Source organism: Drosophila bipectinata, chromosome 2L, assembly GCF_030179905.1.
Source record: "Drosophila bipectinata strain 14024-0381.07 chromosome 2L, DbipHiC1v2, whole genome shotgun sequence".
In the NCBI taxonomy this organism is placed as follows: Eukaryota; Metazoa; Arthropoda; class Insecta; order Diptera; family Drosophilidae; genus Drosophila; species Drosophila bipectinata.
Window position 1 is genome coordinate 16,645,505 of NC_091736.1, and position 26,963 is coordinate 16,672,467.

General features: G+C 38.7%; 2 protein-coding genes and 1 long non-coding RNA gene across 3 annotated transcripts; 1 reads left to right on the plus strand and 2 right to left on the minus strand.

Annotated features, from left to right (window-relative positions):
• Positions 1-693: 693 nt before the first annotated feature.
• LOC108120581 (lysosomal aspartic protease) lies at positions 694-2,012 on the minus strand. The gene has a single exon (XM_017234311.3). It carries the CDS (start codon positions 1,951-1,953, stop codon positions 748-750), a length of 1,206 nt encoding a protein of 401 aa, XP_017089800.2. The 5' UTR covers positions 1,954-2,012; the 3' UTR covers positions 694-747.
• A 374-nt stretch (positions 2,013-2,386) lies between these two features.
• On the minus strand, positions 2,387-3,659 carry LOC108120564 (lysosomal aspartic protease). The gene has a single exon (XM_017234290.3). The coding sequence runs from the start codon at positions 3,657-3,659 to the stop codon at positions 2,388-2,390; it is 1,272 nt and encodes a 423-aa protein (XP_017089779.2). The 3' UTR covers position 2,387.
• Positions 3,660-10,203: 6,544 nt separating this feature from the next.
• Positions 10,204-12,349, plus strand: LOC108120580 (uncharacterized). The gene is made up of 3 exons (XR_011442054.1): positions 10,204-11,736; positions 11,795-11,879; positions 11,954-12,349. It is a non-coding gene; the product is annotated as an uncharacterized lncRNA (long non-coding RNA).
• The last annotated feature ends 14,614 nt before the right edge of the window (positions 12,350-26,963 follow it).

A 26,963-nucleotide genomic window follows, 5' to 3' on the forward strand; every position in this document is an offset into this window, starting at 1 on the left:
AAGTGCCGGACGGAGGTATCAGATGTGATCGATGTTCCTTATCAGTTTGCCACACGGCGCACGAAGGAGCCAGTTTTATGGAAAAGGTTTATGTAAATACTTTTAATTGATTTAGGTTTAAGATAAGATGTGCAATTATTAATGTCATTTAGGGGTCAAAGTAAATTTATAATTTTATTAATGAAGTGAAAGTTTGTAGTAAACAAAGCTATCACTCATTCGTGTGGGAAATTACTAACTTTTTATCTTATCAAGAACTTAAGGACTTAAGGTTCTTAATATCTATCTACTTTTAATATAAACTTGATAGGTTTAAAAATAATCTAATATGGTTGGTTCATGCAATTTATAAAATAAATTATCAAAAATATTCCTAATTATGGCCGTAATTATCATACGCACGTTGGCAAATCATTAAATCATTTGTTTATTGTTATTATTAATGCAAAAGGCAGAAAAAAAGAAATCAAAAGATAACAAACACCATATTTTGCAAACATTTAAGCCAATATTGAAAAAAATGTTATATCTTATCTTGAACTGAAAGCAATTTGAGTAAATTAACCAATTGAAAATGGATACCTTCCACTACCAAACTACCTCCTCCGAAATTTAATTTTATTTTATAAGAATAAATCTCACGCCCATTCAGTTATTGAAATGAAACATTTTAAAGTATTTATTTATCGTTTGTCGTTTAATTGCTTATTTTATATATATATTTATTGCATTTTGGTTACTTTTCGTTTAAGCCAGATTGCCGAAACCAACGCGGTTTTGACCAAAGTCAAACTCGGTGTAGAACTGACCCAGGAAAACGTCGCCCAGGATCCAGAAGTCGGTGCCAAGGTAGGTGAAGGTGGAGACACAGCTGTCGTATTCGCCCTCGTTGTAGGTCTGGATGTAGACCGAAGATGGAAGGTCGAAATTGGTGCCGCCGAAGTTGAAGGTGATCACCGGCAGAGTGTCCACGGTGGAGCAAGGCACGTACCACTCGCCCTGGATGTAGATGGCGCCAATCAGCTCATTTATCTTGGTGTACGCGTCGGCGGGGACAACAATCAGGGAGGTGCCAGTGTCGGCAATAGCCTGAACTGGTCCGGACACTACAGTGCCGTTCCAGGTGATCTGGTTGACGGCGAACTGCCAGTAGCCCTGCTTGGTGACGGGCACGTAGGTGAGATCACCGTCGACAAGGTTGTAATCGGTACCGCCCAGGGTCAACTGACCTCCTTCGTCGGAGGAGCCGTTTCTGGCCAGGTAGAAACCGAAAACTGGCTGGTCGATCAGCCCCTGCTCGTAGAGGTTGTAGAACGGAGGCACCACATAGTCGATGGCGATCTGCTGGAAGCCCATGCCCAGAATGCCATCGAACTCCACGCCAGTGAAGCTGTTGCCCGGCTCCGATATGGCTTCTCCGAAAGTCTGACCGGTAATGGCCAGGCCGTTGATGGTGACTGTGTCGGTGGCCAGATAGCCCTTGACACTGCCAGTTCCGTACTCGATAGTGAAGTTCTCGGCCACGGCAACAAAGGTGGATGAGGCACTGGAGTTGTACTGATTATGCTCCTGGCAGGCCACGTTGGTGGACAGACACTGGACCGAGGGAATCCACAGGTTGGCAGAGCCAGTATCGAACACCACATTGAAGTACTGGGGCGGCGTGCCGATACTAATCTCTCCATAGTAGTACATGTTCATCGAGTTGCCCAGCTCCTCGTTGGTGTAGTCAGAGTCCTGCTCTTCGTTGCTGTAGTCATAGCTGTCATCGTAGTTGAAGGCTTCACCCACCCAGTGGCGCAGTTCGTGCTTCAGGACGTGGATGGCCACCTTCTTGGCGATGTGACGGGCCACATGATGGCTCTTTTTGGGCTGTGTCTTGTGGATTTTGATGCGATGGATCTCGGCACTGACCACGGCCAAGACGACCAGCAGAACCAGCCACTTGAACATTTTGGTTAAAAACTTTTGGTTTTTTTTGGTAAAAAAGATTGGTCCCCTTTTGTGTCTGGGACTAGACTAAAGAACCCCATTTGGCGACAGCCTTTTATAAGATTGGCGTAAAGACCAGTTTGAATCATCAAAAAATCGATTAGGCATGCCAGACTAGATACCAACTTTGATCGATTGAGCTTATCGATCTTGCCAAAATATAAAAACTGTAAACAATAGAATGAGCTTTATGATTAAAAGTCTGCAAAAGTTACCATTGAAAATTCGAATGAAAATGTGGTAATCAATTGATAAGAATGATAAGTTTTTTCCAAACAAATGATTTTGATATTTTATTTTAATTTAATAGTTTAATAATAGTTTGTAAATAAGCCTATATACCAAATCCCTCTAATAAGAAAATACAATTAATTATGAAAGGTAGCTTTTAAGACTTAAGAGCAACTGGAGGTGGAATAGTTAGTCACCCTAGATCCTATAGCAATGCGTTTATACTCATAATCGAGTTGTATGTAAAAAGTGCTTAGGAATATATCTCCCAGCACCCAGGGACTGCAGCAATTGTCCTCGCTTCCAATATTAATGTCTTGAGCTCCTCCGGCCAAGCTGGTGAATCCAGACACGCAGGTCCCGCTGTAGTTGAGAATATAGTCGGAGGGCTTCAGAGTAAAGTCCTTCCTTCCAATATTGATGGTAATATCTGGCAGACTTGTGATCTTGTTGCAGTTAATAGTGTAAACTCCGTCGCGTTTGTCAGAGGACTTAATTCCCAGAATTTTGTTGATCTTCTTGAGGGCACATGCTGGCACCACAATCAGCGAAGTTCCGGCATCGATAATGGCCTCGAATTTGGAGCAGATCTCCTTGCTGCACCCCAAGCTGAAGCTGCCCACCGTGATCTGCCAGTACCCGACAACCGACAGGGGCACATAGGTCAGGCATCCACTGTAGAGAGTGGGATCCGAGCCTCCCAGTAGCACTTTTCCACCGTTGCTCGGATCCGAGGCATTTCGGGTGAGACTCAGCGATACAATTGGCTGATCGACGAGTCCTTGGGCGATCATATTATAAAACGGAGGAGTCACCCCTCCGATGGCAATCTGCTCCAGGCCCAGTCCAAGAATTCCATCAAAATGGGAGCGATTGAAGACACTTTCCGGCAACGTAACTATTTCGGCAAAGGTCTGATTCTTGACGGTGAGTCCTGCTATTTCTAAGGTATCCGTGGAAAGGAATCCCTTGAGGATAACGTCCTCGGTGACCCGTGTGGCATATTGTATTTGAAAGGATGTACCATTGGCTATGTAGGAACTGCATTCGCTGGAATTGTATTGATTGTGCTGCTGGCACACTGCCTCTTCGCATTTCGATGAGGGAACCCAGAGATTAGCAGATGCCGTATCGAAGAGTATTTTGAAGGACTGACAGCCTATCTGAATGTCGCCGTAGAACTCCGTATTATAAGAGTTTATCAGACTTTCTGTGCCCGCGGAACTAGTGCCCTCCGAAGAGGAAGTCAATTCCAATTTGCTTTCGATCACTAGTTGCTGGTTCTGCAGGCTGTTGAGTATTTTCGTGTGATTCGTTTCCCTGTTGATGCGGATTACCACTCGACGGGGTTTCTTTTTCGATTCCACATTGCTGGCTAGTAGACACAAGACCAGCACAAAGGTCAGTGCCACTCCGAAATTGCCAACCGACTGCATTGTTGGCGTCAGTTACTTTGGCTCTAAATGTCTCGCGAGGTCACGTATTTATACTCGTGGAAGAATTGAACTGGTCCAGAAATTCCAGAATTATCGGCCGAGTTTGAGGGGAATTTGGTGGCTTTGAATGGGTAACAGGATAAGATCGTCACGTGGCCGGAAATGGGCCATTTTTTTATAGTGTACTTAACATCAAGAGTAGGTGGAAATATTTAGAAAAGAAAGTACAGAGTACAGAAAAGTAACTTTTTACTTTCATTATTTAAATACTCTAAAGCCAACTGAAGGAAATTTATTTAAAATAAGTGAAGTATTAAAAAACACATTATTAATTAATATAAAGTCAAAATTAAAAAAATTCATATATACTATAAATTTAAAAAGAATAAAAAATCTTAAATAAAAATAGTTGAAAATAAAAGTATTATTAACAAGCGCCATCTACACAGCTAACGACGGCAGCTAGACATCATGTAAAATACCAAAATCATCAAGTAAGATACTGAATAGTGTGTAGAACTCCCACCAGGTGGCGGTCTATCTGGAATTAACCCCAAATACAAATTTAATTTCTGTTTTAATTTTACTTTTAAGTGTTCCGCTATTTCCAGAAAACTTTGAAGCATAACTTCTTTTAATTAATTTTATGCATTTCCTCCTAGGCATTGACACTCACACTTACAATTCATCAATAGAAAACGAAAAGTTTTCCAAGTGTTTAGGAAGAGATTTCCCGAATCCTTTTTTGTTGACTTTCAAGTTGACCCGAGCTGGTATTGGAATCCTTTTTCCCTTTGGCCAATAATGAATGCAAACGAAAGTGATTGCAAAAGTTTTTCAAGTCAACCGCCCGACCAAACCGACCACGCCTCATTTAGCCTCCGAAAATATGCCAAGTTTTATTTGCTAATTGCAGTGAAATAAAGCCAAAGTGTGAGCGGCCTATCCGCAGGACCTCCGCAGGCCAAGAAAAACTTCAATTCCAAATGGAGTTTCTTCGGTTAACCAAACTCCCTGGATTTCTATTTCAAGGGGAACACCCTCTTTTGGCGCGACAACGTTTACAAAAATCAGTGGAAGACAATCGGAAAGTAGTATTTTTATTAAGAACTGGGAGTACTCTTTAAGAAACAAACTAAATTTTTTAAAGTTTTTGGTTTTAACTAGCTTACTAGCTTTTTTATATATCAAAACACTCCGTTTATTAATTTCTAACGCTTATTTACTAAAAACATCCACCCCCAAGTAAGGGTATAAGGAAAAAATATCAAGCCCCGCCTGGAGTAAAAGTTGACTGCCGGCGTTTTTCCGCAAATTTCTTTGCAAGTTTTTCCGGGGAGTTGCTGTGTGGGTGGGTGAGTGTATGTGAAAGGATGTGTGGTGAGAGGTCGAAATGTTGTAATTGAATTTGCGTCAAGTTCTATTAAGTGGCGTAAACTTTTGGCCTCTGGAATTGAACTTGGCTCACCGCATGTGCATTTTTCATATGTTTATCGCACAGTGGCGTTGTATTTTATCGTACTTTCTTTCATTTCGATTCCGTTTGACATGTTTTAGGGACCACAAAAAAAAGTGAATCCAAAGGAAAGGAAAACCAAGATATGTCTGTGCTGTCAGTCACAGGGATCGCTTTAGCCACTATATAGGCATGTACATATATATATGCGGTTCTCAATGAAGCATTAAATTGTTTTTGGCGCTTTACAGCCCACCAACAAAGGTTTTTCAGCCCACCACTCATCTCAGGCCCAACTAAATCACATGGAAATCAAGGCGAGTCCATCATCAGCATCGTTATAATCAACAAAACCCAACTGATTTTGTATGCAGGACCTCGTCCACTTCAGCCCGAAACCTTTTTGCAGGTTTAATTTAGCATATCAAATTTATGCATTTTATTTTGGCCAATGCATTAAATTGCTAATGTTTGCCATTTTGTAGGAAAAAAGTCATGGAGTGGGTTCAGTGGGTGAGAATGTGGTATCCTTGGCATCCTATTGGGGTCACAGCTGCTGCCACACTGCGTGTTTCGACATCAAATATTAAGATTTCGTACGACAGCTGGTGACATCTTCGTTTTTATGCCTCTTATGGGATTTTTTCAATCAATTTTATCGCTTGGCACCCTCTTGAAAAAATGATTTTTGGCCAGAAAAAAATTATTTGCCAAAAGTTATAGTTATATTATCCACTAGCCATTTAATTCCCTGTTCAATCAAAGGCTTACCCAATGGCGATTTCTGTAGTCAAGCAAACAATTTATCAACTTGTCAACATATTAAATGAGACTCGACTAAAGACATTAGCTTATGTGGGTCCTGGCCCCAAACACACTCCATCCTTCAATACGTCCCCTTCAACCCGTCAATTCAATGACGAATCTCCAATAATATGCAAACTGCCAATATTGCGTATACGTAGTGTTGTACTTCCTTTGTTTTGCTGGCTGGGATTTGTTTAGCAGTAAGCGGAAATAGTTGTAGGCTAGTGGAATGGTGGCTGGTATGGGGTGTGGAGCTCCGACTATGGCCTAAACCGGGGAGCATGTTGTGTTTGCTGTTGAAGTTTATATGCAGGATAAACTGTTCAACCAACTGACGTACACAACATGTCCAGATTTCAGACAGGAGACTGGGGGCGGACAGGCTCAGTCTGCCATAAAAGCAAATAACTGTCGTGTGTGTGTTTCAGTTAACTGAACTATGTCTGTGTTTGGTCGCACGCAAATACACACACTTTCCCGTTTATATACATATACATATAGATATACATATCTAATATGTTTGTCCATCAATTGTCCTGTCCAAACTGTTCCCGAAGCCCGAATCCAGTGCAAGTATGCTGAAATCCCAATGCCTGTCCTGGCACTCCGACCTCTACCCTCTGCGGTCGGAACAAGTCAACATTTCGGTTTCTGTTGCTGTTGCTGGCTAGTTAATAAATATTTTTTGTGCCACATCAACAAACAAAAGTAAATATGCCGTAAAAAAGACGTCATCACAATATATGGAAATATATTTCAAAATGATCTTTGTTTGGCAGTATCCTACTATATATAGGTTTCGCAGCTGTTGCATTTCTCTTGGCTTGTCTAAGGTATTTTCTTGAGTTTATTTGCTTGTTTGTGGCATTCTGCCTTGGCCACATTTTCAGAGCCGAGTTATGTTTATTGTTTTCATTATGAGAGGCCTCAGCATTGGTCAATACTGGGGATAAACAAACAGTGCAAGGTATGGAAATCCCAAATCAATTGGTAAGCAATGGCTTCTATTGGATGAAGCTAATTAGGTTTTGGTAACAAAAGTTGGCCAAACAAAAATACGTTTCAAGGTAATGACTAACTCTGACTTATTTAAAGATCTCTTCGTTTGGGTCACTTTATTGCTAGAAGTTGAACGCAATTGCCTTAAATGACTTGGGCCATTTGAGAAACCACGCCTCCTCGATAAAATAGGTCTGACTGAAAAACCCTCTAGAGTGAAATAACTCAGGCAATTCCGGCCCCAATCTTAAGCTTGTCCCCAAAATGGAAATGCCACAGGAAAATCCGGGAACACATGTTTGGCGGGGTGCATGGATTTGGGGGCTGAATAAGTGGAATAAACGTGGGACTGGAGCCATCTATTAAGGTTTGACATTAGCATGAAAAACGCATTTTTCTTCAAGAGCAAACAATGAAGAAAACTCGGGAGTAGAAAATGGCGGTGGGTAGGAAAAAAAAGGAACAAGTTAAAATAACGTTTTTTGGCAAACTTCTATTCTTCTAAAAGGTGACAAAGGCCTTTTCCGTTTCGATATCGTTACGACCCTGATTGAATCAAATTGTTTGAAATTATTTCTTTCCTTGTCCCAAAAATAAAAGTTATTTTTTTGGGTGACGAAAATTGTATACTTCTGACATATTTATGCAATTGATTTGTTAACATATACATAACGATTTGAAGGGTTTAAAAGTTTTTGCATGTGTTGTCAAAAAAGTTTGCCCCTGGCAGCTTAAAAGCATTTCAGACTTCATCAATTTCGTGCAGTTTGTTGACTTTCAAAAGTCAGTCGAGATTGATGAATGATTGTGTAAGAATGTGTGTATTTTATGGCAAATTTGAAAATAAATAAACACAAACATAAATTATTATGTCATAAAATTCTTCAAATGTATAGTTCAGTTCTCTTAGTTTCCTTCTAAGTGATAACAGCGCCATATGATTAGGCAGCAAAGTAAATAAAAATAAACATTTGATACTTATTATAAATAGAATTATAACAATTTTTTAGACTGAAAAACGAATTTAGAGATATCGTCGATTCAGTTGCCTCTTGAAACTCGCGCGCAGATTGTCGTTCGAGCTTTGCATAAAATGTTTAAATATTTTTTGATTTGGGGCCTTCTTGGATTTATTTCCACTGATGTTTTATGCATCAAGGAGGAATCTAGACTAAGCCGAGAGGAATTTTTAAAGCAATTGAATGATTATGACAAAGAAATCGCGATACAAGACGAAATATTACAAAAGTTAGATGAAGAAATGTCGGGTCTTTTCAAAAATGGGGAAGAAGACAAGAATAAGTTGAAAGCCCTACAAACGATAATCAATAGTTTGGAGTCCGATAAAAATGATATAATACGTGATATAAAAATAAGACAAGAAGAAGTTGATAGCTTCAAAAAAAAAATAGAGGAACAAGAAATTCAACGATTACAAGTGGAACAATCGTCGAATGAAAAAGAAACCTCTCAAGAGAAATTACTAAGCCAACTTGAAAACATTGAGTCGGTTAAAAAAAAAAAGCAAGAAGAGTTAAAAAAGATAGACCATGAATTAGAGGCCCGCAGAAATAAGATGGAACAAAATATATGGGAAGTAGAAAGGGATACGTGTGAAAAAATTCGAGTTGAAAATGAAGATTGCAAACTAAAATTGTTGAACAACGATTTGAAAGAAAAATACGGAAATCCCCTCCAAAATATAAGTAAATGGCAGCTGGATATAAAAAACCTTCTAACTACAATAAAAGACAGTCTAGAAACTGAATTTAAAGGTAACGGCATTCCGACGATGAAAAATGCGACGATATATCAAAATACAAATTTTGTAAATGGAACGGTATTTAAATGCCAAGCTAAGATTCATTCCAATAATTCTATTATTACAACTGCTTTGCAGTTGATTAAAAAACAGCTTAGTACAGTTCGGAATGAAAGTACTTCTAAAGGAAATTGGTCCATAAAAATAATACGGTATAGGCAAAATATTACAGACATCAGTAAAAGCGGACGTAAAATTGGAAAGATAAACTATACATTTAAAACTACTGATAACTAAAGCAGTTCCAAATTAAAAACGAATTTTATTGTTAAGTTGGAATTTAAGTACATGTAAAAAGAATTTCAAGAAAGTTACGTTTACCAAAAAAAAAAAATCGGATGTGACATATACCAGCTATCTCCGAATTCCACTCACCTTTGCCACTCCAATCTGTTATTGATCTTGCAACATAAAATTACACATTCGATTTATAATCCGTAAGATGGATTAAAGTAAGATTAAATTAAAGTTTTTTTTCGATTTTTATAAATATTTATTTATACTTCCCTCCAAGTTCTGTAAAAAAGTAAGTAACTTTATAAAAGGAGTGATTTTTGAAATAACCCACTTGTGTCATTTTCTAGCCCTTCAAATTGAATGCGTATAATAATCAACTTATTAGAATGTCGTCAGTTCAAAATTAAACTTTTAAAAAATTGTGAGTATGAATAATAAGCTATGAATTGTTTTATATTTTTTTCAGTTTTATTTGTAGCTATATATTATCAACAAAAAAACCATGTGCCAGAAGCAAACGCAGAGTAAATCTTTATTAATCCAACACAAGATATTCTGGGGTAAAGTCCTATAACCAAAAGTGTAAAATTAATAATAAAATTGTATTTTTTATTAAGTATTTTTAACTTTTTTACCTTGTTTTCTCCTTTTAAATAAGCCAATTTATGCACAATCTAATTGCCATTTTTTAAGTACAAAAGTAGCGAACGATTGGAAACTTTTTTTATTATGATTCCGTCATTAGGAATTATTTTAAAATATGTATTTTTTTATATAATAATGTTGAAAAATAATGTTTTTTCTCTTGAAATTTATGGCAATTAATTTTTTAATTGTATGTATGTGTGGGTTAATCGCGATTTCATGTTCTGGCTTTTGTTCTCCTTGATTCAAAAGTCAGCATGTCTGCCTGACATTTTTCTCGCTCAGCTTAAGTGAAATCGCTAGACAAGATCTAGTCCAATGGGTAAGGTCGTTTACATTGCTTCCATTTATCTACAAATCTCGAAAACTCTAATTGCGTGATAAACAAGTTTTTTGCGATACAATACGCAGTGTCAAGCGCGGAGATTAAAGTAACTGAAACCGAATCCATTGTTTATCCCCTCTGCAAGGGAGTAATAAAGTTTGGCGCTCAAATCTTTTGACAGAGTCCCACTTTATAAAATATTTTTTTTCAGAAAGAACGAAGACTCTCTCAATATTTATAACGTCAATCGTTGAACAAGTTTCAGTTGACTTTTTAACATCGTGCGATAATGTTGTCGAGCTTCGCTTAAAATGTTTAACAATTTTTTTATTTGTTGCCTTCTTGGACTTATTTTCACTGAAGTTTTGTGCTTCGAGGAAGAAACCAGACTTAGCCGAGAGGAATTCCTTAGGCAACTGAAAAGTTATGACCAATCAATTGCGAAACGCGATGAAGAATTAGAAAATTTAGATAAAGAAATATCGAATCTTCCCAATGATTGGGAACAACAAAAGAGCAAGTTGAAAAACCTCGAAATGCAAATTAACGATTTGGAGTCCGAAATCTATAATTTAAACCTTGATATTAAAATAAAACAAGACCAAATTGAAACCCTTATAGAAAAAATAGAGGAAAAAGAAATACAACGGCTTACAGTGGAACAATCAGAAAATCGAACAAGTATATCACGTGAGAAATTACTAAACCAACTTGAAAGCATTGATTCGGATATAAAAAAAAAGGACGAAGAGCTTCAAGAGTTCGATCTTGATATAAAGAATTTAGGGGACCTCGGAAATAAAAGTGAACATTCAAGTTTATGGGATATAGAAAGAGAGGAGTGTGAAAAAATCCGTGAAGAAAAAGACGATTGCCAACTAAAAATGATGAACTGGAAATCGAAAGGAAGAAACAGGAATCCACCCGAAATTCTGAGTAAATGGCACCTGGATATTAAAAACCTTCTTACTTCGATAAATAACAGATTAAAAAATCAATCTCAACATCAAAATGTGAAGGAAAACAAAAATACAAATTCGAAAAACGAAACTTACGAGGATGCACTACTTAAATGCCAAGCTGAGATCACTCGGGCCGATAATACTTTTATTAGAGCTACTTTAGATATTATGGAAAAGGAGATTTATCTTAGGGAGAAAGTTCAGAATGAAAGTGCCTTCATGAGAAAGTGGTCTAGAAATATATCCCGGTTCAGGAAGAATATTACAGTTTCAACTGAAAACTTAACCAATAAATTAGTTGTTCGCAAGTTGAACCGTGAACTCAAAAATGTAGCTACAGCCTTAGAGTATGAAGCAATTCAAAACTCAAACCAAATTTTAGTATTGAACTGGGACTTACAGAAATGTAACAATAGTTTCAACAAAGATATGGAAGATTTCAAAAAGGGATTCGGCAGCGACACATACCAGCTTTCCCAAAATTCCTCTTATATACCCCACTGTCAAAAAAGGGATTCGTCCTTTTTCATAGGCCTTGACAATATTCACAGGATAACGACTAATGGGAACTACAGTCTTTACATTGAACTTAAAACAACAAGTGGCATTAAATATTCAATTTATAACAACTTCAAGATCCGTAGATTCGAAAGTCGCTATCAAATAATATCACTAGGACGAATTCTGGGAACGGCTGGCGATCTCATGAAAAATTTAAAGGGCCGAAAATTTTCTACTTTGCTGGCAGGTCCAACTAACGAAGAAATAAAATGTGCGCAACGATTTAAAATTGGTTGGTGGTACCCTCAGAATTGTATGAAAAAGTAAGTATGTTTATATTGGGAGTGAGTTTTAAGAGAACACATTTAAAATATTTTCTAGCCCTGAAAATAATATTGTAAGCAAATTATATGCGCACAATACTCAACATGTCACGATGGCGTTGGTGAACAATACATAACATTTTGTGAGTCTTTTGTGATAATAATTTGTATTTCATAATTTTTTTGATTGTTGTTTCTTTTTTATTTTAAGATTTAGAATGTATAAAAAAAACATGTGCCCACCCACCGCCCAACACATTTAAATCTTAACACCGAACATAAGAAATGAAAAAAAAATTCTTATCAGGAGAAGGTTCTGAGTAATGCCATGCCTCGGCTCGACATAAAGTTGAGGCCAGCAAAAGTCTTTGGGCCCATTGGCAAAAGTTGACATATGCAAAAATAAAGAAAAAGTGATGGCTAAAAACGTATATACAAATTATCAGAATTTTTTATCTAAACGGCAACCCCGAAGGAAAGTAGGGAACTTGATGGTGGAATGAAAAGTTTTGATTTATTTTTAAGCGCAAAGTTTTTGGCCTGTCACAAATATTTTTGACAAGGGTTTTTCACCAGAGAGATTTCCCCAAGAAACCTGGCGGTTATGAATGAAATCGAAGTTAAATGTTTGATTCAGATTTCTGAGGATTAAAGCAAATAGAGATTGGACTGGGATGGATGGAATATTTTCTTCGTTTAACTTTTGCTTTTGACTGGTGTCTGGGATTAAGAAAGCTTAAGTCCTATTAGCGGACTTATGGGACTAAAGAAGGCCTTTTATTGTTTAAAAGTGACACAGGATATGTTGATTTTAAGTCTGGTAGCTCAGTCTAAAAGTCTATTTGCTAACTAATAAAATTTTATTTCAAAAATTAACTTTCTTTTGTCTGGCTCCTTACCTTTTCTGTCTTTTCCGTTTTGGAAAGAAAATTTAAGCACAATTTAATTTGCCATTTGTTAATGACAAAGCCAGCTAAAAACTAACAGAAACAGCAGCCATGGCTAAGTAAAAAAAATAACAAACTAAAAGCATTTTACACACTTGCTAAAAAAAAACTTAAGGAAGGGGAAAGGAAAAACGAGTGTCTGCAGTGTCACTTGAAGTGTTGCAGTCGCCACTCTGACAACGAAAATAAAAATTTGCTGGCACTTTTTTTTTTATTATTTTGTATTTTGTTTGCAGAAACTCAGGGAGCCCACAAGACTGTCGGACAATAAACACATGTTTCAGTTTGTAATACGCGGGGCTGTAAAGTTGGCGAGTCCCTTCCAGCATCTACACTCTCCCCTCTTGGATACCTTTTGGCAATGCAAAAAAAAAACCATTAAAACATTTTTATACTCTTTTTAATCGTATATAAGTTTTAATATTTCCATTTTTTTAATTCAAATTCTGAGTAATGACTGATTATTCTTATCAATTTTATTTCAGAAATTCAAAATATGTTTCTTTTGAACTGCTTATCAGTAATTTCATAGAATTTTTCATTTTTCAAATTTAAAAAATTATTTTTTGGTAAAACCCAATTTCTTGTGTTAAGGGTAATGCCAAAAGAAGCAAGATTTAATGCGAGGGTAGCCGAAAAGTATCTTCACAGTTCGGTTTGTTTGTCTGTTTGTTATTTTTGCGAGTGTTTTTTGTTGTTGTTTATATGTGTGCGAACACATGCCCTTTTTATTTTATGTTTCGAGTGTGTGTGCGAAAGTTTTGCAGCTTCCCCCGGCTCCTGCCCCTTTTGTTTTCCTTCTTTTTTCCAGGAGGGGATTACATCTGACAATGGGGAACATGTGGTACTCATAGGGCTCCTGAGTGCCTCCCTCCTTCATCGAGGATAATGGCAATAGGTAAGCCGTGTGAAATTGAACTGTGTCAGTGTCACAATGGAAATCGATTTCTCGATTGTGTTTGCCGCGAATGTTTTTGGATTTAGGTGCTATTTCAGGGATTAGGGATATAGAATAAAAAAAAACTGTATCTGTATAGTGGACTCAAAAGTCAGGCAGGCCGAGACCTGAGCAATGCACATGCCGAGTATTTTTAGTGGGGACTGTAAGTAGTTTGGTCTGTGCCTTCAATGTGTCTGCATTTCGCCCAGTGTCTGTGGGCCATAAACTCTGCTGGCTAATTATGGCCACTAATGAGCTTGAAATGGCACTTACCAGAAACAGCCACAGAAACAACACTAACATCCGAGAGTGTATGCGTATTTAGATATTTGAATGCACCATAAAGGCCAAAAACAAACAAAGGGGAGAAAATCGTCGCATAAATACACTTTATATCCCAATCCAATCCAACCCGAAAAGGGGGAGTTGCATTATTTATGAGCGACGGCAAGTGTGAAAATGTAAAGCACTAATTCAAATTAAAGTGGCCAAATCCAAAATGCAACAATTGCAAATCGGGCTGGATTAGTGACAGGTTTATGGGAAATGCATTAAAATTTCATAAAAATTATAAATGGAAAAATAACAGACATATTCTTATACGCAGTAAGTATCCTTCTCATTAAGTCGCCGGTTTCTGTCCTACTGGCCATCATTCTTACTCTATAGACTCCTCTGTTATTGCTGGTTATTAAAATATAACCCACCAGAGATCGAAAACTCCGCCTCTGTCCCCGGTCTCTGGTCTCTGTCTGCATTGTAAATTTTAATTATTTCCTACAAATGATGATTAAATTGGCCGCAGGCAACCAGCAGCCCGATATTAAATCAATAAATACAAAAATGTCTGCATGTGGGAATCCACTCCTTGCGTCCTGCCGAGACCCGGCCACGTTTAAATGGCAATATGTAAGGACGGCAGAGACAGTGATGACAGTTTACCGGTTTACAGTTCATTATATTGCATAAATTGACTTTATATCGGGCCGCACTAGGCACAATATTAACAAACAACAGCCAACGAGTATGAAAATGAAATGGCAGCAATTTACTGCCAAAATGAAATGTGCAACAAAAAAAAAGGTAAACACGATGCCGAAAGCTCGAAATGAACAAAAAGTCAACAGGTAAAGCGGATTAAAAATACTACTATAGGAAAAAGACAGGACTAGTTGCTGCTGGAGGAGACGATAAATGAATCCATAAAATATGTATTTATTTTAAATTGTATGTTTACATTCGCCCATGATTGCTTGGGATTTGTTTATTTATTTCGCCTCCGAAAAAATAATGATAATAAATATGGATTTATTTGGAAAATCCCAGTCAATGTTGAAATCACGAATAACCCTTTGCTTAAATCTTGTTTAAATATTGGCTCCCAAAGCCAATAAATCCGATAAATCCCTTCATCCATCTCTTAGCATTAAACCAATAAAAAAAGAAACCCCAACAAAACCCCGTCTTTCAACACCGAAGTATGAACAATTGGATGTACTTAGCATAGAATAACAATTTAACAAGTATTACCGGACCAGCACATAAATGGCTACTTGAAGGACCTCCCTTCGTCCTTGGCAACGGGAAATCTGAGCTGCAGTCGTTGAGGCTTTTGTTCAGGTGACGAAATGCGTCTCAAAACTACGTGAGTTGCCTGCCAAAAGCCATCACTGAGACGTGAAGGTTAGAAAAAATGAAACCCCCAAAAAAACGAAAATCCGAAAATCTAAAAAGTACACAGGGGGTGGCACATTAAGGGCCATCCCGGCTGGGGGGAAGGTGTCATTTTGGGGCCAGAAAGCCAGACAACAATGCCCAGGCGGCACAAGGTAAATGCAATCAATACGCTCAGACGGCACATAGCAGGTATTATGTATTATACATTATATATTATGTATAATGCATGAGGTGCCCTTTCTGGCTCTGCAGCGAGGGCTGGAGTACCGAGAGAGTGCCGTGAAAAATCAACGCCAGGCGTAATCTATTAAATTATCCTAATTTCATCACGCACCAAATCCCTTTAGCCATGAGCCTTCAACCTTCATCCTTCGTTCTGTGTCCTTCGTTGGCGTTTCAGCTACCCCCTCGCCCGTCTGATTCCCCTGGAAAACAATAAAAATTTGCATAATATCGGTATAATATTTTAGCATTATATGCGCCCCACGAAAGGTGCAGAAGTGTCGAGTATTATGGCAAGAATTTTCCACTTTTTTTGGGCAATATATGCATGTGACTGTCTGGTAACATATGTTTCCATCATTCCCATTTATTTTTTTTAGAATTTTTTTTTCGGCAAGTAACTGCACTAAGCGAATTTATCTTACCCATTTGGACGTTCTCCGTTCTTTGCAGCTCGTTTGAAAAATCCTCACTAATTACTTGTCTAATTACTGGGATTTTTTCCCGCCAGGCCAAGTAGCTGCAATTTGTTTCGCCAAAATCTCATTTTAAAAATAGCCAAGTCAGCGCAGAAAGGGCCAAAAAGAACGGAATGCTAAAATGCCAAGCTGAAATGTTAATGTAGATGAATACATGCGGAAAGCCGAGAGCGAAAACTTTGAAGTAGATTAATGAAATGATGATGAAAGGTAGGCGATTTCAAGCCCTACACTTAATTAGAATAGTTTTCTCAGACTTTTAATATAGTATTGAAATGTTTTATAATCAGAACTATCTTAAGATTAAACATAATCTCCACAAATAAATCTACAAAAATAAATGGCAGAGCTGAAACGATATTTGTCTTGGCGAAGGACTTGGCTCACACTCAAATAGCCGGCCATAATTTATCATAACTAACTCCGGAGGCGAAGCTCATTTGTCAGGACCAGCCAAGTACAATGAACTCCAAATGGCAAATAGAATCGCCAAAAATATGTGAATATTCTCCAAGGCAAATACATAAATAAAAAGGCTAGTATGTGTTGCTGTTTGTGGTTGAGCTTTGATGATCCAATTGGCCTGGACGGGACAGATTCAAGCGTAAAATGAAAGGAAATTGAAATGCGGATAAATTGAATTGAGAACTGCCTTCAGGGCGGACAGCTGAATTCGTGGTCTATTTCGGTGTCCTTTTGCTTCGTTTAACGCGCCCCCAAGTATGCAACAACTTTCGCCGGCAAGTGGCACTCAATGAGTGCAATCAAATATTCAAGGCGGTGGTGGCCAACTTCTCGACTTGCCACGCCTTGATGCATAATTAAAATCCATTAAATGAATTTCTTACTCTCTTTCTTTCCAAGAAAAAAAGTCTCTTTAGCTTTAGTTGTGAACTTTTCATTAATGAATCAAAATGAAAAAAGTTTCGCGGCTCAAGTTATTTCCATTTACCATTTCAGCTGCGTTTGAATACTGCTACCATTTCCTTGGCCCATTAATTTCCCATTTCGACATTTACACAATTGCCGGTCCAGCGTTTGGCCAGCAATGCAAATTTCATTTTGGCCATCATGAATGCCAAAGTGCAAAATTCAATCAATTTGAGCCATTTACCTAACCGTCATCGAGAGCTCGTCCAGAGTCCGATTTTGAATCCGAGTGTGTGATTGAGAGTGGGCGGGAATTGTGTTTCTGACACCGAACCCCAAAACCATTCAAAAGTGCTCGCATGGATATTTGTGTGTCTGTCAGGTAAATGATGATTGGCAAAGAGTTTTTCCCAATTAATATACACCAAGCCATTGGCTTTTGATTTGGCCAAAAATATTTTATGAGAAATTTCCTATCAAATGCATTTCATGTTGGGTGACCAAAGCGGATTTTATTCCGGATTCGAACCACTGACTGCATTTCCTTTAAAATTGGTTTTATGAAAACCTTTGCAAATATCTGTTTAAATGAGAATTGAAACTTAAAGTAAAGACCTGACTTTAAATTACATTTTACTTTATCTTATTTAAGACTTAGTCGTTTTCTTTTTGAAAAACTCAGTAAACAAACACAATTCGCAATGAATTAATCCTTGTAATCCTTGCGATAGTCGGCATAGACGCAACAATACTAATTTATTGGCATTTAATTGCCAAAGGATTTTAAGCAAAATATTAGCGGTTGCCATTCTGGTCCGGCGAGCATGAAATTGTATGCAATCCCAGTCCCAGACCCAACAACAGTCTGTGGGGCTGTGGCAGTCCGATGGCATTATAATGGCCCCTCGACCAATGCGATTATATTAATTAATTTCCCATCGATTGGCGTATTAGCGTCTCATTGTCTTAAACTTCACTTGAGCATGCCTAAGAGGATGGAACTGTTGCCACAAAGCAGTCTTGTTATTTTCATTACGGATGGCGTTCAAATATTCACGGAAAGGGAAGTGATTTATCAAAATTTTAATTTACTTTCTGTTTAATTCCAAAATGAAATCTGTAAAAGGTACACAGACTCTTAAGCCAAGAAGAAGTTTTGTAAAAAATCCATTAAATCATAAACGGAATAATAATTCAACGCATCAACGACTAAAAATCCGCATTGGCAATAAATTCTGCATTAACCAGCTCTTGGGTGCGTTAAAAGATTTTAAATTCAAATTTCCGCTTAATATCTGCATAATCTTTCAATTGCCAAGAGATATATCCCCGGTTGTGTGGGATTATTCCTGCGTTTTGAAGTTGAGTGCGGCAGATGTTTTGTAAAATGCTAATAATTGCCTTAATTGCGTTGATAACCAAATATTTGCATTTGCTGGCGTAACGACTGCATTTTGAACTCTCGAGTGTCTGCCTCTGGGGCTGTGGCATCTTCTAAATCTGAATGTGAATCCGAATCCGAATCTGATTATGTTTGCATTTGCATTCGCGTTCGCTGTTGCAGTTAGTTCTTCCGCCTGGGATTGATGCACTCTGTCAAGTGGACCGACAATGTTGATGGCGGTATGACTTCTTGAAATGTTTTTTCTAATAAATGCGGAGTAAATTGTGCATTTTATGCTGCAAATGAGGCCCGGACTAGACCGCCGTTTGATGTTTGCCCGGGGCAAACTTAAATGAGTTGTGTTTGCCTGGCGAAAGTCTTTCAGGCTTATCAATCTGGACTCGATGCAGCTCCCCTAAATTATTTTCGTTTTTTAGAGTCAATTCCTGGGACGTGTGTTTACTCAGCTGTGACGTAATTTCATTTTGCATTTAGCCTCCATACCCTGCTCTCCAAGGGATTAATGCCGCTGACGTCTGAAATCTGAAATGATGTCTGTCAAGGACTCTCGGGCGATGATAATGTGCTTTGGCACAAACTTTCAAACTTCCCCCTAGCCACCAGCATAAGCCTGGCCAAAAAGTTTTATGACTAGACAGTTTTTTGGGGAGTTCCCTCCATCCCCACGCCCCCATTGGCCTTCAGTGATTTAGTCTCCTTCTGGCTCGTCAATATGCTAATAATGTAAACTCATGTGGCCGGAAATTGTTTAGCTATAAACTTTGTTTACGGCTTGCCAACTTTAAGTTCCTCCGACAGCCAGACAGTCGCTAGGCAGATTGGGTCTTAAATGCTAAATATTTAACTAGGCATATGTTCGTCATTTGGCAGTATTGGGGGCCAGAGGAAAGTGAATGTCAAGCATTCTTATCACTTGAGAGAGTGGAGTATGTTGGCCAAAGCGCCTTATCAACTTTGGGCCAAGTTTATGGACCAAGTCGATGGGAGACCGAAGATTATTTAACGAGTCAAGTTTCATGTTTGCAGTATGTAAATACAAAGATTAATTTTATGCTTGAAATGCAACAGGGCTTTCAGATAATTTCTCTAATAAAGTTTACACAAGCTTAGTTGTGTTAGCTGAAACCAGAAGTCGAAGGAGTTCCAGATTCTATGACAATAATTTATTCCTGCCGATTGGCTATTTTTGCTTGATATAATAAATGGTTTGTAAATCCCTTGACAAATCCTTACATTTTCACCTGCCATCCCATTTCAAACTTCAAAATCAATTAATTTTATTTTTTGTAAACAAAAAATTAATGATATCCGCACCAAAAGTTGTGCTCCAAGATTATTGTGGAAGAGTTGGGATCAACTTTTGGGTACATTTTCATTCAATTCCTGTTTCTATTTTCGCATCTATCAAAGTGGTATTTTTTTACAACTTTTTGTAGCCATTTATTTACGTCACCTGGGACTTTGCATACTTTTATGTGAGTGTGCCGGGGTACGGTGCGAGTATCCATTAGTAGCCTCAAGATTTTGTTGTGTTCATTAGCCAGGCGGGATTTTTCCATTTTTCTTGTTGTTTGCTGTTTATTTGGGCAAAGCAATTTGACACTTTTAAGGATTTGCTGGGTCTGACACGCGTAACGCCATTAAATTTATCAATTGCCCAACTCACTCGAGCTGCTCCGGATTTTATTTCCTCTGTTTTGACGGACCACCTTCCTCCCTGGCAGCCACCTTTTGTGGCTTGCCGCTGCCTTTATTATTTTTTATTTGCCATTACAGAATTTACAACTTTTTTCAATCAGCAGCGCAATTTGCGAAAGCGACGCGTGGCCTGGGAGCACTTGATTTTGATTATTGGCAGTGGGGAAACGGAAACTTGATTTTATTTTCTTGTTGCCGACGTAGTGGCAATTTATCATTCATTAGATGGCTAAAGTGCAATTGTAAAACGAAATTAATGAAAGCGTCGGTTGATAAATAAATAATAGGAGTTGTGCGAAAGAATATGCAAACGAAGTGGCAACGGGATTTATAAGTATAAATATTTTTTATGATATCTAACCATTATTTGGGAAATTAAACGTCAATATTTAAGTGAAGACTCATCCGATTTTTGAGCGAAATACCTTCAGGGCTTTGTATTTAAATTTTAAATTTATCGGCATCAAAACATCAGGAGAAAATTTTCGACCGAAATTTTTCAAATTTCTCTGATGGTACCCCTAGAAAAGTCAAGGTTATTCATATGTGGCTCCAAGCTATGTCTGTGGCTATGTCTATATCTTTGTCACTTTTCATCCGATTCTCAAGCGGAAAACCTTAAAAGCTTTCTATTATAATTTTCTTTCAATCTGCAATAATACCTGACAACACGTTTTTTTTATCAATTTTTTTTCAAATTTTTTTGATATAAAATTTTTTACATACAGTCATATCATATCGCAAGTCATATCTATTTATATCTCTGCCAGCTTTCATCCGATTCCAAAGCGGAATATTTTAAAAGTTTTGTATTTCAAATCTAAATCAATCTTCTTTAAAATCAGTTTTTGCACCATCTCTATTTTTTATGAGTTCAAAATTTGTTCCTTGATTTGTTAAATCAGGCATCACCCAATTTTTGTTAATATTTATCCAAAAACGATTATAAACAAACATTTAAAATTCACTTTAGGTTGGTTTGGCGAGCCACAGTAAACATTTAAGGCAAATATGACATCTTATGAGCCGTTTTAATAACCAAGCATTTTATGTATTTGTTTATACGGATTTTATGTCCCTGAAAACCACACACTTCGGGCCAATAAATCGAAGTCTCCTTTTATGGTTATGACCGAGTCGCAGGTGCGTTTGATACAAAGCAATATGAAGGCAATAAGATGGAAATGAATAAACATAAATAAGCATAAATAAATACAGATCTAAGCCATGGCAAACACTTTAAGGCCAATATTCTGGGCAACTAACGGTGACCGCAAGCCGCAAGCTGACAAGAATTTTCACTTTTATTGCCAACATTTAACAGGCCATGACACGGCGGCAGCTTTTTCATCATCAATTTGCTTTATGGCCCGGAATGGCTGCCACACAGTGCAGCCACTTGTCATAACATGGCGGTGAGTTACCGTTACCGTTACCGTTTTGCTAAAACATTTACCCATGCCACCGGCAACCCAGAAAAAAAAGACAACACGGAAGGAAAACTAGTTGCAACATTTTCCTAGAGATGGAATTTATTTGGGGGGACTTAATAAAATAGGTAATACTTTTAGATTTTAAAATATTTTTTATAATATGTAATAATATTAAATTCCAGGAAAATGGAGTGTTTAGCCTTCTAGCCATTTCGAATTTCCCTCCCATCTCTATTGCCATTGCCCCACCCAACCCCTTTTGGAAGCAGTAGAGTCACACACAGAGGCTGGGGCATTGTTGTTGGCACTTTGCTAACATTTTCACACCCAAGACAGAGGATAGCGATGGACCTGGCCAAAAGGCGAAAGGCTGTGTGGCAACTGGACGAAGGCAGCGACAATTTGTCTGCGAATTCGCGAGGTGGCACGTTGGAAGGCCTGTGAGGCTGTGAGGTTGGGTGGGCGTGGCAGGGCAGTCGAAGCCTGGGAGAGTTTAGCTTCGGTTGCATGTCCATGATGGCGTGTAACTGGTTTGTATCTTTTTGCAGCTATTTCTCTTCGTTTCTCGCTTCCTTTCCACTTCCGCTGTCCGATTTTGTCAACATTATTCAAGCATAAACATGGCCCAAACCAATGCGATGACGAACGCAAGCGTTGTGGCCCTAAGGGCTGAAAATGGGGGGTTAAAATGGAAAGAGGGAGGGCCCCAAAAGAAAGGCTGGAAACGTGATGCCTGGCCAAATGCTGCAAATGGTGGAAAATGCTTGAAACAGGCATTTAAACGTCGTTAGGTTTGTACAAATCAAGATAAATGGCGCTAGGACATGTGACCAAACGAAGGACTCCAAGGAGAGTGGGCAAAGGACCCAAAGTTCGGTTGTGTGAGGTTCAGGTGAGCACGGGTTGTCCTTCCTTATTTGTTTGCCCTGTTTCGGAAAGGACAATCCGAGCACCAATTATAATAATGGGATTACAAAGGGTTCTCAGAGGGAGAATGTATTTTTGAAAGTTTAAAAATTTTAAAATAAATATATTTACTAAGATCTTAAATGTATTAAAGTACATTGAACAGTTTAGTATACTATTTCATCTGAAAGGTATTACCATTCTGGGAAAACTATTTCATCGTCAATCTTCTAACTTGACTAGTCCTTCGATCTTTAAGCACTTAAGATTGCCATTCAAACGGGACGCTTAACATTTGCCCATCCAATTAGGCCAAGAATGGCGTATCGGCCCCAAATCCTGTTCTCCGTGGCCTCCACTTCCCTCTCCCGCCTTTCGCCCCCCCGGCCCGTTTCAAATGCATTTTCAAACAGCGCCCTTCAGTGCAATAAAATCCGCAACTAGAGAGTGCCAGGAGGCAGAGTCAACCTCGACTGCGCTAAATGCATCACGTATTGGATTTTGACATAAACGCTTGTCCTCGTTAGCGCCGCATCGTGTTCCGTCCTTACCCGTCCACCTTTCCAGTTCCACCCACCCAGTGTTCTCGTACCGCCTGCGGTGCCAAGGCAAAAGTTTTACAACTGAGCGGGAACAAAGGTGCAAACCGAGGAACCAAAAACTTTCAGACAAGTAGTAGGCAGCATGTTGATAAATTGCCTTGGCTTTAACCCGCGCCCTGACGCTGTCGGATTTTATGCAAAAATCATTTTCCAAAAAGGTAGAGTTAAGGTGGTAAGTAATAAAGTCGACTACGAAGATGCACTATGGAAGATCTTTACAAGAAGATCTCTTAGAGAGTCTTCATAAGGAAGTATTGCATAATTAAAGATAACTAACTATTGGCCTTATTTAATATTAAATTTATAAAAAAGTTTATTATCGAGTCTAAAAACCATAGAACTCTCTTCAGTAAACAATGTCCTACCTGAGTATGAAAAGTTTGCCCATTGGGAAAGACACTCTTCTAAAGAAGAAGAAAAAAAATGAATGGAAAAAAAAAGTGAAAAATAAGCAGAGAGCTCCTCCTTTCGATTGAGATCCCTCGAGTGTCGAGTGTTGACTGACGGCGTTGCTGCCGGCGCTGAAATAATGCGGCCAATAAATGTCAATGCAATGAGCTCTGGGCCAGGCCAAGTTGGCTGTGGCTGGCACTGGGAGGGATGTTGGCTTTCATGTGATTCTGTGCTTATTGTGTATTTAAATGGCAGTTAAAGTGGCAACACGTTTCGTTTTCGTTTGAAGTTCTGGATGATCTTGCAGCTGCTGGCATTCCCAATGCATCCTTCAAATTTCACCTTATGTCATGCATTTATGCGTTTATAAATATTTCATACTTTGTGCATTTTAGCGAAAGATGCCCCTCCTGTAGCCCTCCCTCCAGATGGTGAGTCATATTTTTGGTACTATACTTTTGAGCTGAACAAAGAGCGTTTTTGTATAAACAATATATGCATATCTGGCTGTTTACCGATTTCTTCATTTGCATTCAATGAATGGCCACATGATGTGTTGGAGACGGAGTCCGGAGCCGGAGACCCATTGTGAGTGTCATTGTCAGTTTGGAGCACCCTCACAGATTCCCATTCTTATTTCAGAGTTAAGATCCACCGTTCCACTGCCATTTGCATATTGGCACTTGGCACTTGACGAAATACTTATCTTGCCAAGGAATGGCAAATCAAATTGCTGGCAAGTCGGCAATTTGCATACATCATATGTTAACAGCGATTTTGAGCCGGGTATACATATCGCAGATAAATCAATTTCATTCCCAGTCCCAACTTTGACAGTCTCGATTGGTGGTTAAAACGAAATGAAGTCATCATCCTCATCACCGGTGGTAAAGATTTGATTAGCTTTGGTTTTACTTTTGACTTGATGGGCTTCAATTACTGACAGGCGATATGTTAATGGTTATTCCGGATTTCTATTTTTACGTCAGGGCCAATGTATGACCATTAGCTGAGTTCCACAAGCCCAAATAAAGTTGTTTATTAAACACATAAATCTCAACAAGCGTACCTTTATTTATGTGCTTTCCGTGCATTGTTTTTCCCTCGAACTAATATGGCTTATCACATTTATCATGAGCACACGGCGGCCTCTTTTGTTCTCTCGGCAAGAAAAACGAAACATAATATTCACGATAACAGCAATTTGCATAATGTGCAAATCATAATACGAGTTTCCTCCTCCTCCTCCCCCCAAAAAACTCCACTTTTCCCATGTGTGTGGGCATAAATATTGCAACATTTGTAACAGACAACGCGGCTGCCTTCAGATAACTTATCGGCGAAGTCGGAGGGAGTTCGGAATTTCAAAGCTAAAATGCACACAAGGGCCTCCACTCCATCCAACCCTCGATTTACATTTATTCAACGGAACTTCAAGGCAGGAAGTTCTCAATACGCCAAGGAAAATAAATAAAACACAAAAGGATATAAAATAATTTAATATTTATCTGGCAAGATTCTGAAACATATTATTTTTGCAAGTGCATTATATTATTTTGTCCTGGCGACAAATGGCAGCCTAGCTTTAAGTACTTTTGCCACTCTGCTCCTCAAACTTTTTAGAATCCTTTTTGCAGAGAGCTCTGTCGCCACAAGGATTGTTCAATTTCAATTCACAACTTTCTGACCATGTAACAACTGCGGCAAGTTGTTTCATTGTTGAAAGTCCTTTTACATGTGTCTGCTGTCCTATGTGACTAAGGCTTTATAAGAGAACTGAAAGTGCAGTAAAAAGTCAAAAGACTGATTTAAAAAATTATACGTTTTAATCTAAACAGTCCCTGATCCACACTCCACTATTTCCAATTTAAGCTTAGATTGAAGAGGTACCAGCCAGCTTGAGCTCCATTGAACTCATCCCACAACATCATCAATTCAAAACCAATATCTCAAAAACAAAAATCCAGCCATCATATGTGGACTGCAGTTTCATCGTTTTTATTTATTTTTGTTGTAGTTTCTTTGCTGTTGGCTTGGCAATTTCATTTTCCAAGGAATTCCATTTACACTCGAGAGCTTTGTTCTGGTTAGAAGGGGCAGGGAAGGGAATGCGAGTGGGAATGTCATGACGAATTTGGCAGTGATAAATGTTGAACCCCCCAGCCGTAAACGAGGTGGCAGCTGGAAAATCCCAAAAAGAGTTCGGGCTATTTATGCACAGGTAGCCCAAAACAAGAAAACAATAAAGAAAAACTTTCAATTCTGCACTGCAAGATACAAAGTGGGTTTTAAAATAAAAATGTTTATTGAGTTTCATTTATGTTTGGATATTGATATTCTTTTATCTCACTTTGTTCTTATTTTAATACATATTTTTTGGAAGGTTTATAATCTTTTTTTCTCCCTGCATAGCTTGACAAACTACTCGGCTGCTATGTGGAGTCTGGTTTGGTTTTGGTGTTTTATGCATGAAATGCTAAAACGAATGCCGCACCGGCAGTCTCCGGGATGGACGGACTGACTGTTGACGCCTTGATGCATGGTTCAAGGCAATGTCAGCGACAGGAACATTGTCGAGGGACTGGAATTGAGACCGAGACTGAGACAAACACACACATACACTAAAATATGAGGTATGAGACCTGAACCCTAAAGTCAGGCACACTCCCAAAAAATGTGTGCACCGAAGACGCCGGCGGGCACTTTTCAAGAGCCAAGCGATGCTATTGAAATTCAGCTACAGCGTTGCTAATTTGTATTTTAAAATATGCGCAATTATAACATCCCAACAATGCATTCAGTGGTGTGTAAGTCTTCATGTTAAATAAGCCGAAAAGGGGTGCAGCAGCAGCAACATCGCCACCAACAGCAACATCGATGTCACAACAGCAGGCAAAGGAGGTGGCAAGAATCCAGGGGTAGAGGTAGTGGGGGTGTTCTACCCTTAAGTGTTTTTCTTGATACCCTTTTTGGTTTTTAAAATCGGGGTATATTGGTTGTACCAAACTTTTATTAAATTATTGGTATAGTTTTATTGGAGACTCTTCCCTTAGAAGATATCCCAGGTATCCCCTAGTCGACCCTTAACCCCTTGTGGCTGCTATCCTGCTGAGCCCGTAGTTCCACTGTGGCGTGTGTGTCCCCCTTCCCTGTTTTTTCAACTTATGAAAAATCATTAAAATTATTACATTTGGCTTGCTGACACCTTTTTGCCTCGAGTTCCGGGCAGGAAGACAAACGAGATCGCGGGCAGGGACCAATTCGTGACATTTGTGCGGGGATTAGAACCACCAACTGTCACACATTTCTCGACTCGAATTACTATGATTAGCATAGGGCTACGGGGGTGGGGGTTTTACACTTCCACTCCCCTCTAAAGCCTGCACCTCGGAGCGGTCCTAATGCTGTTTATGGTCAGCCTGGCAGCTGCGATTATCCCGCTGAATGGTCGGCCGTTTGTCAGGCTCTGTTTCCTAAGCTCCTGGATATATATTTCTTTTCTTGCCGGCACTTGGGCGGCTGCTCCTAATGGCAAATATTGCCCGGACATTATGCAAATATTTGCACCGACTAATGATGAAACGTGCCGGGCACAATCTGCTCGTTATGTTGGCGATATAAAAGCGCAATGAAAGCGAAAGGTGTTCGCCAGTGT

Bases quoted from the DNA above. Each gene is read 5' to 3' on its own strand.
- LOC108120581 (XM_017234311.3), bottom strand. From the start codon at position 1,953: ATGTTCAAGTGGCTGGTTCTGCTGGTCGTCTTGGCCGTGGTCAGTGCC.
- LOC108120564 (XM_017234290.3), bottom strand. From the start codon at position 3,659: ATGCAGTCGGTTGGCAATTTCGGAGTGGCACTGACCTTTGTGCTGGTC.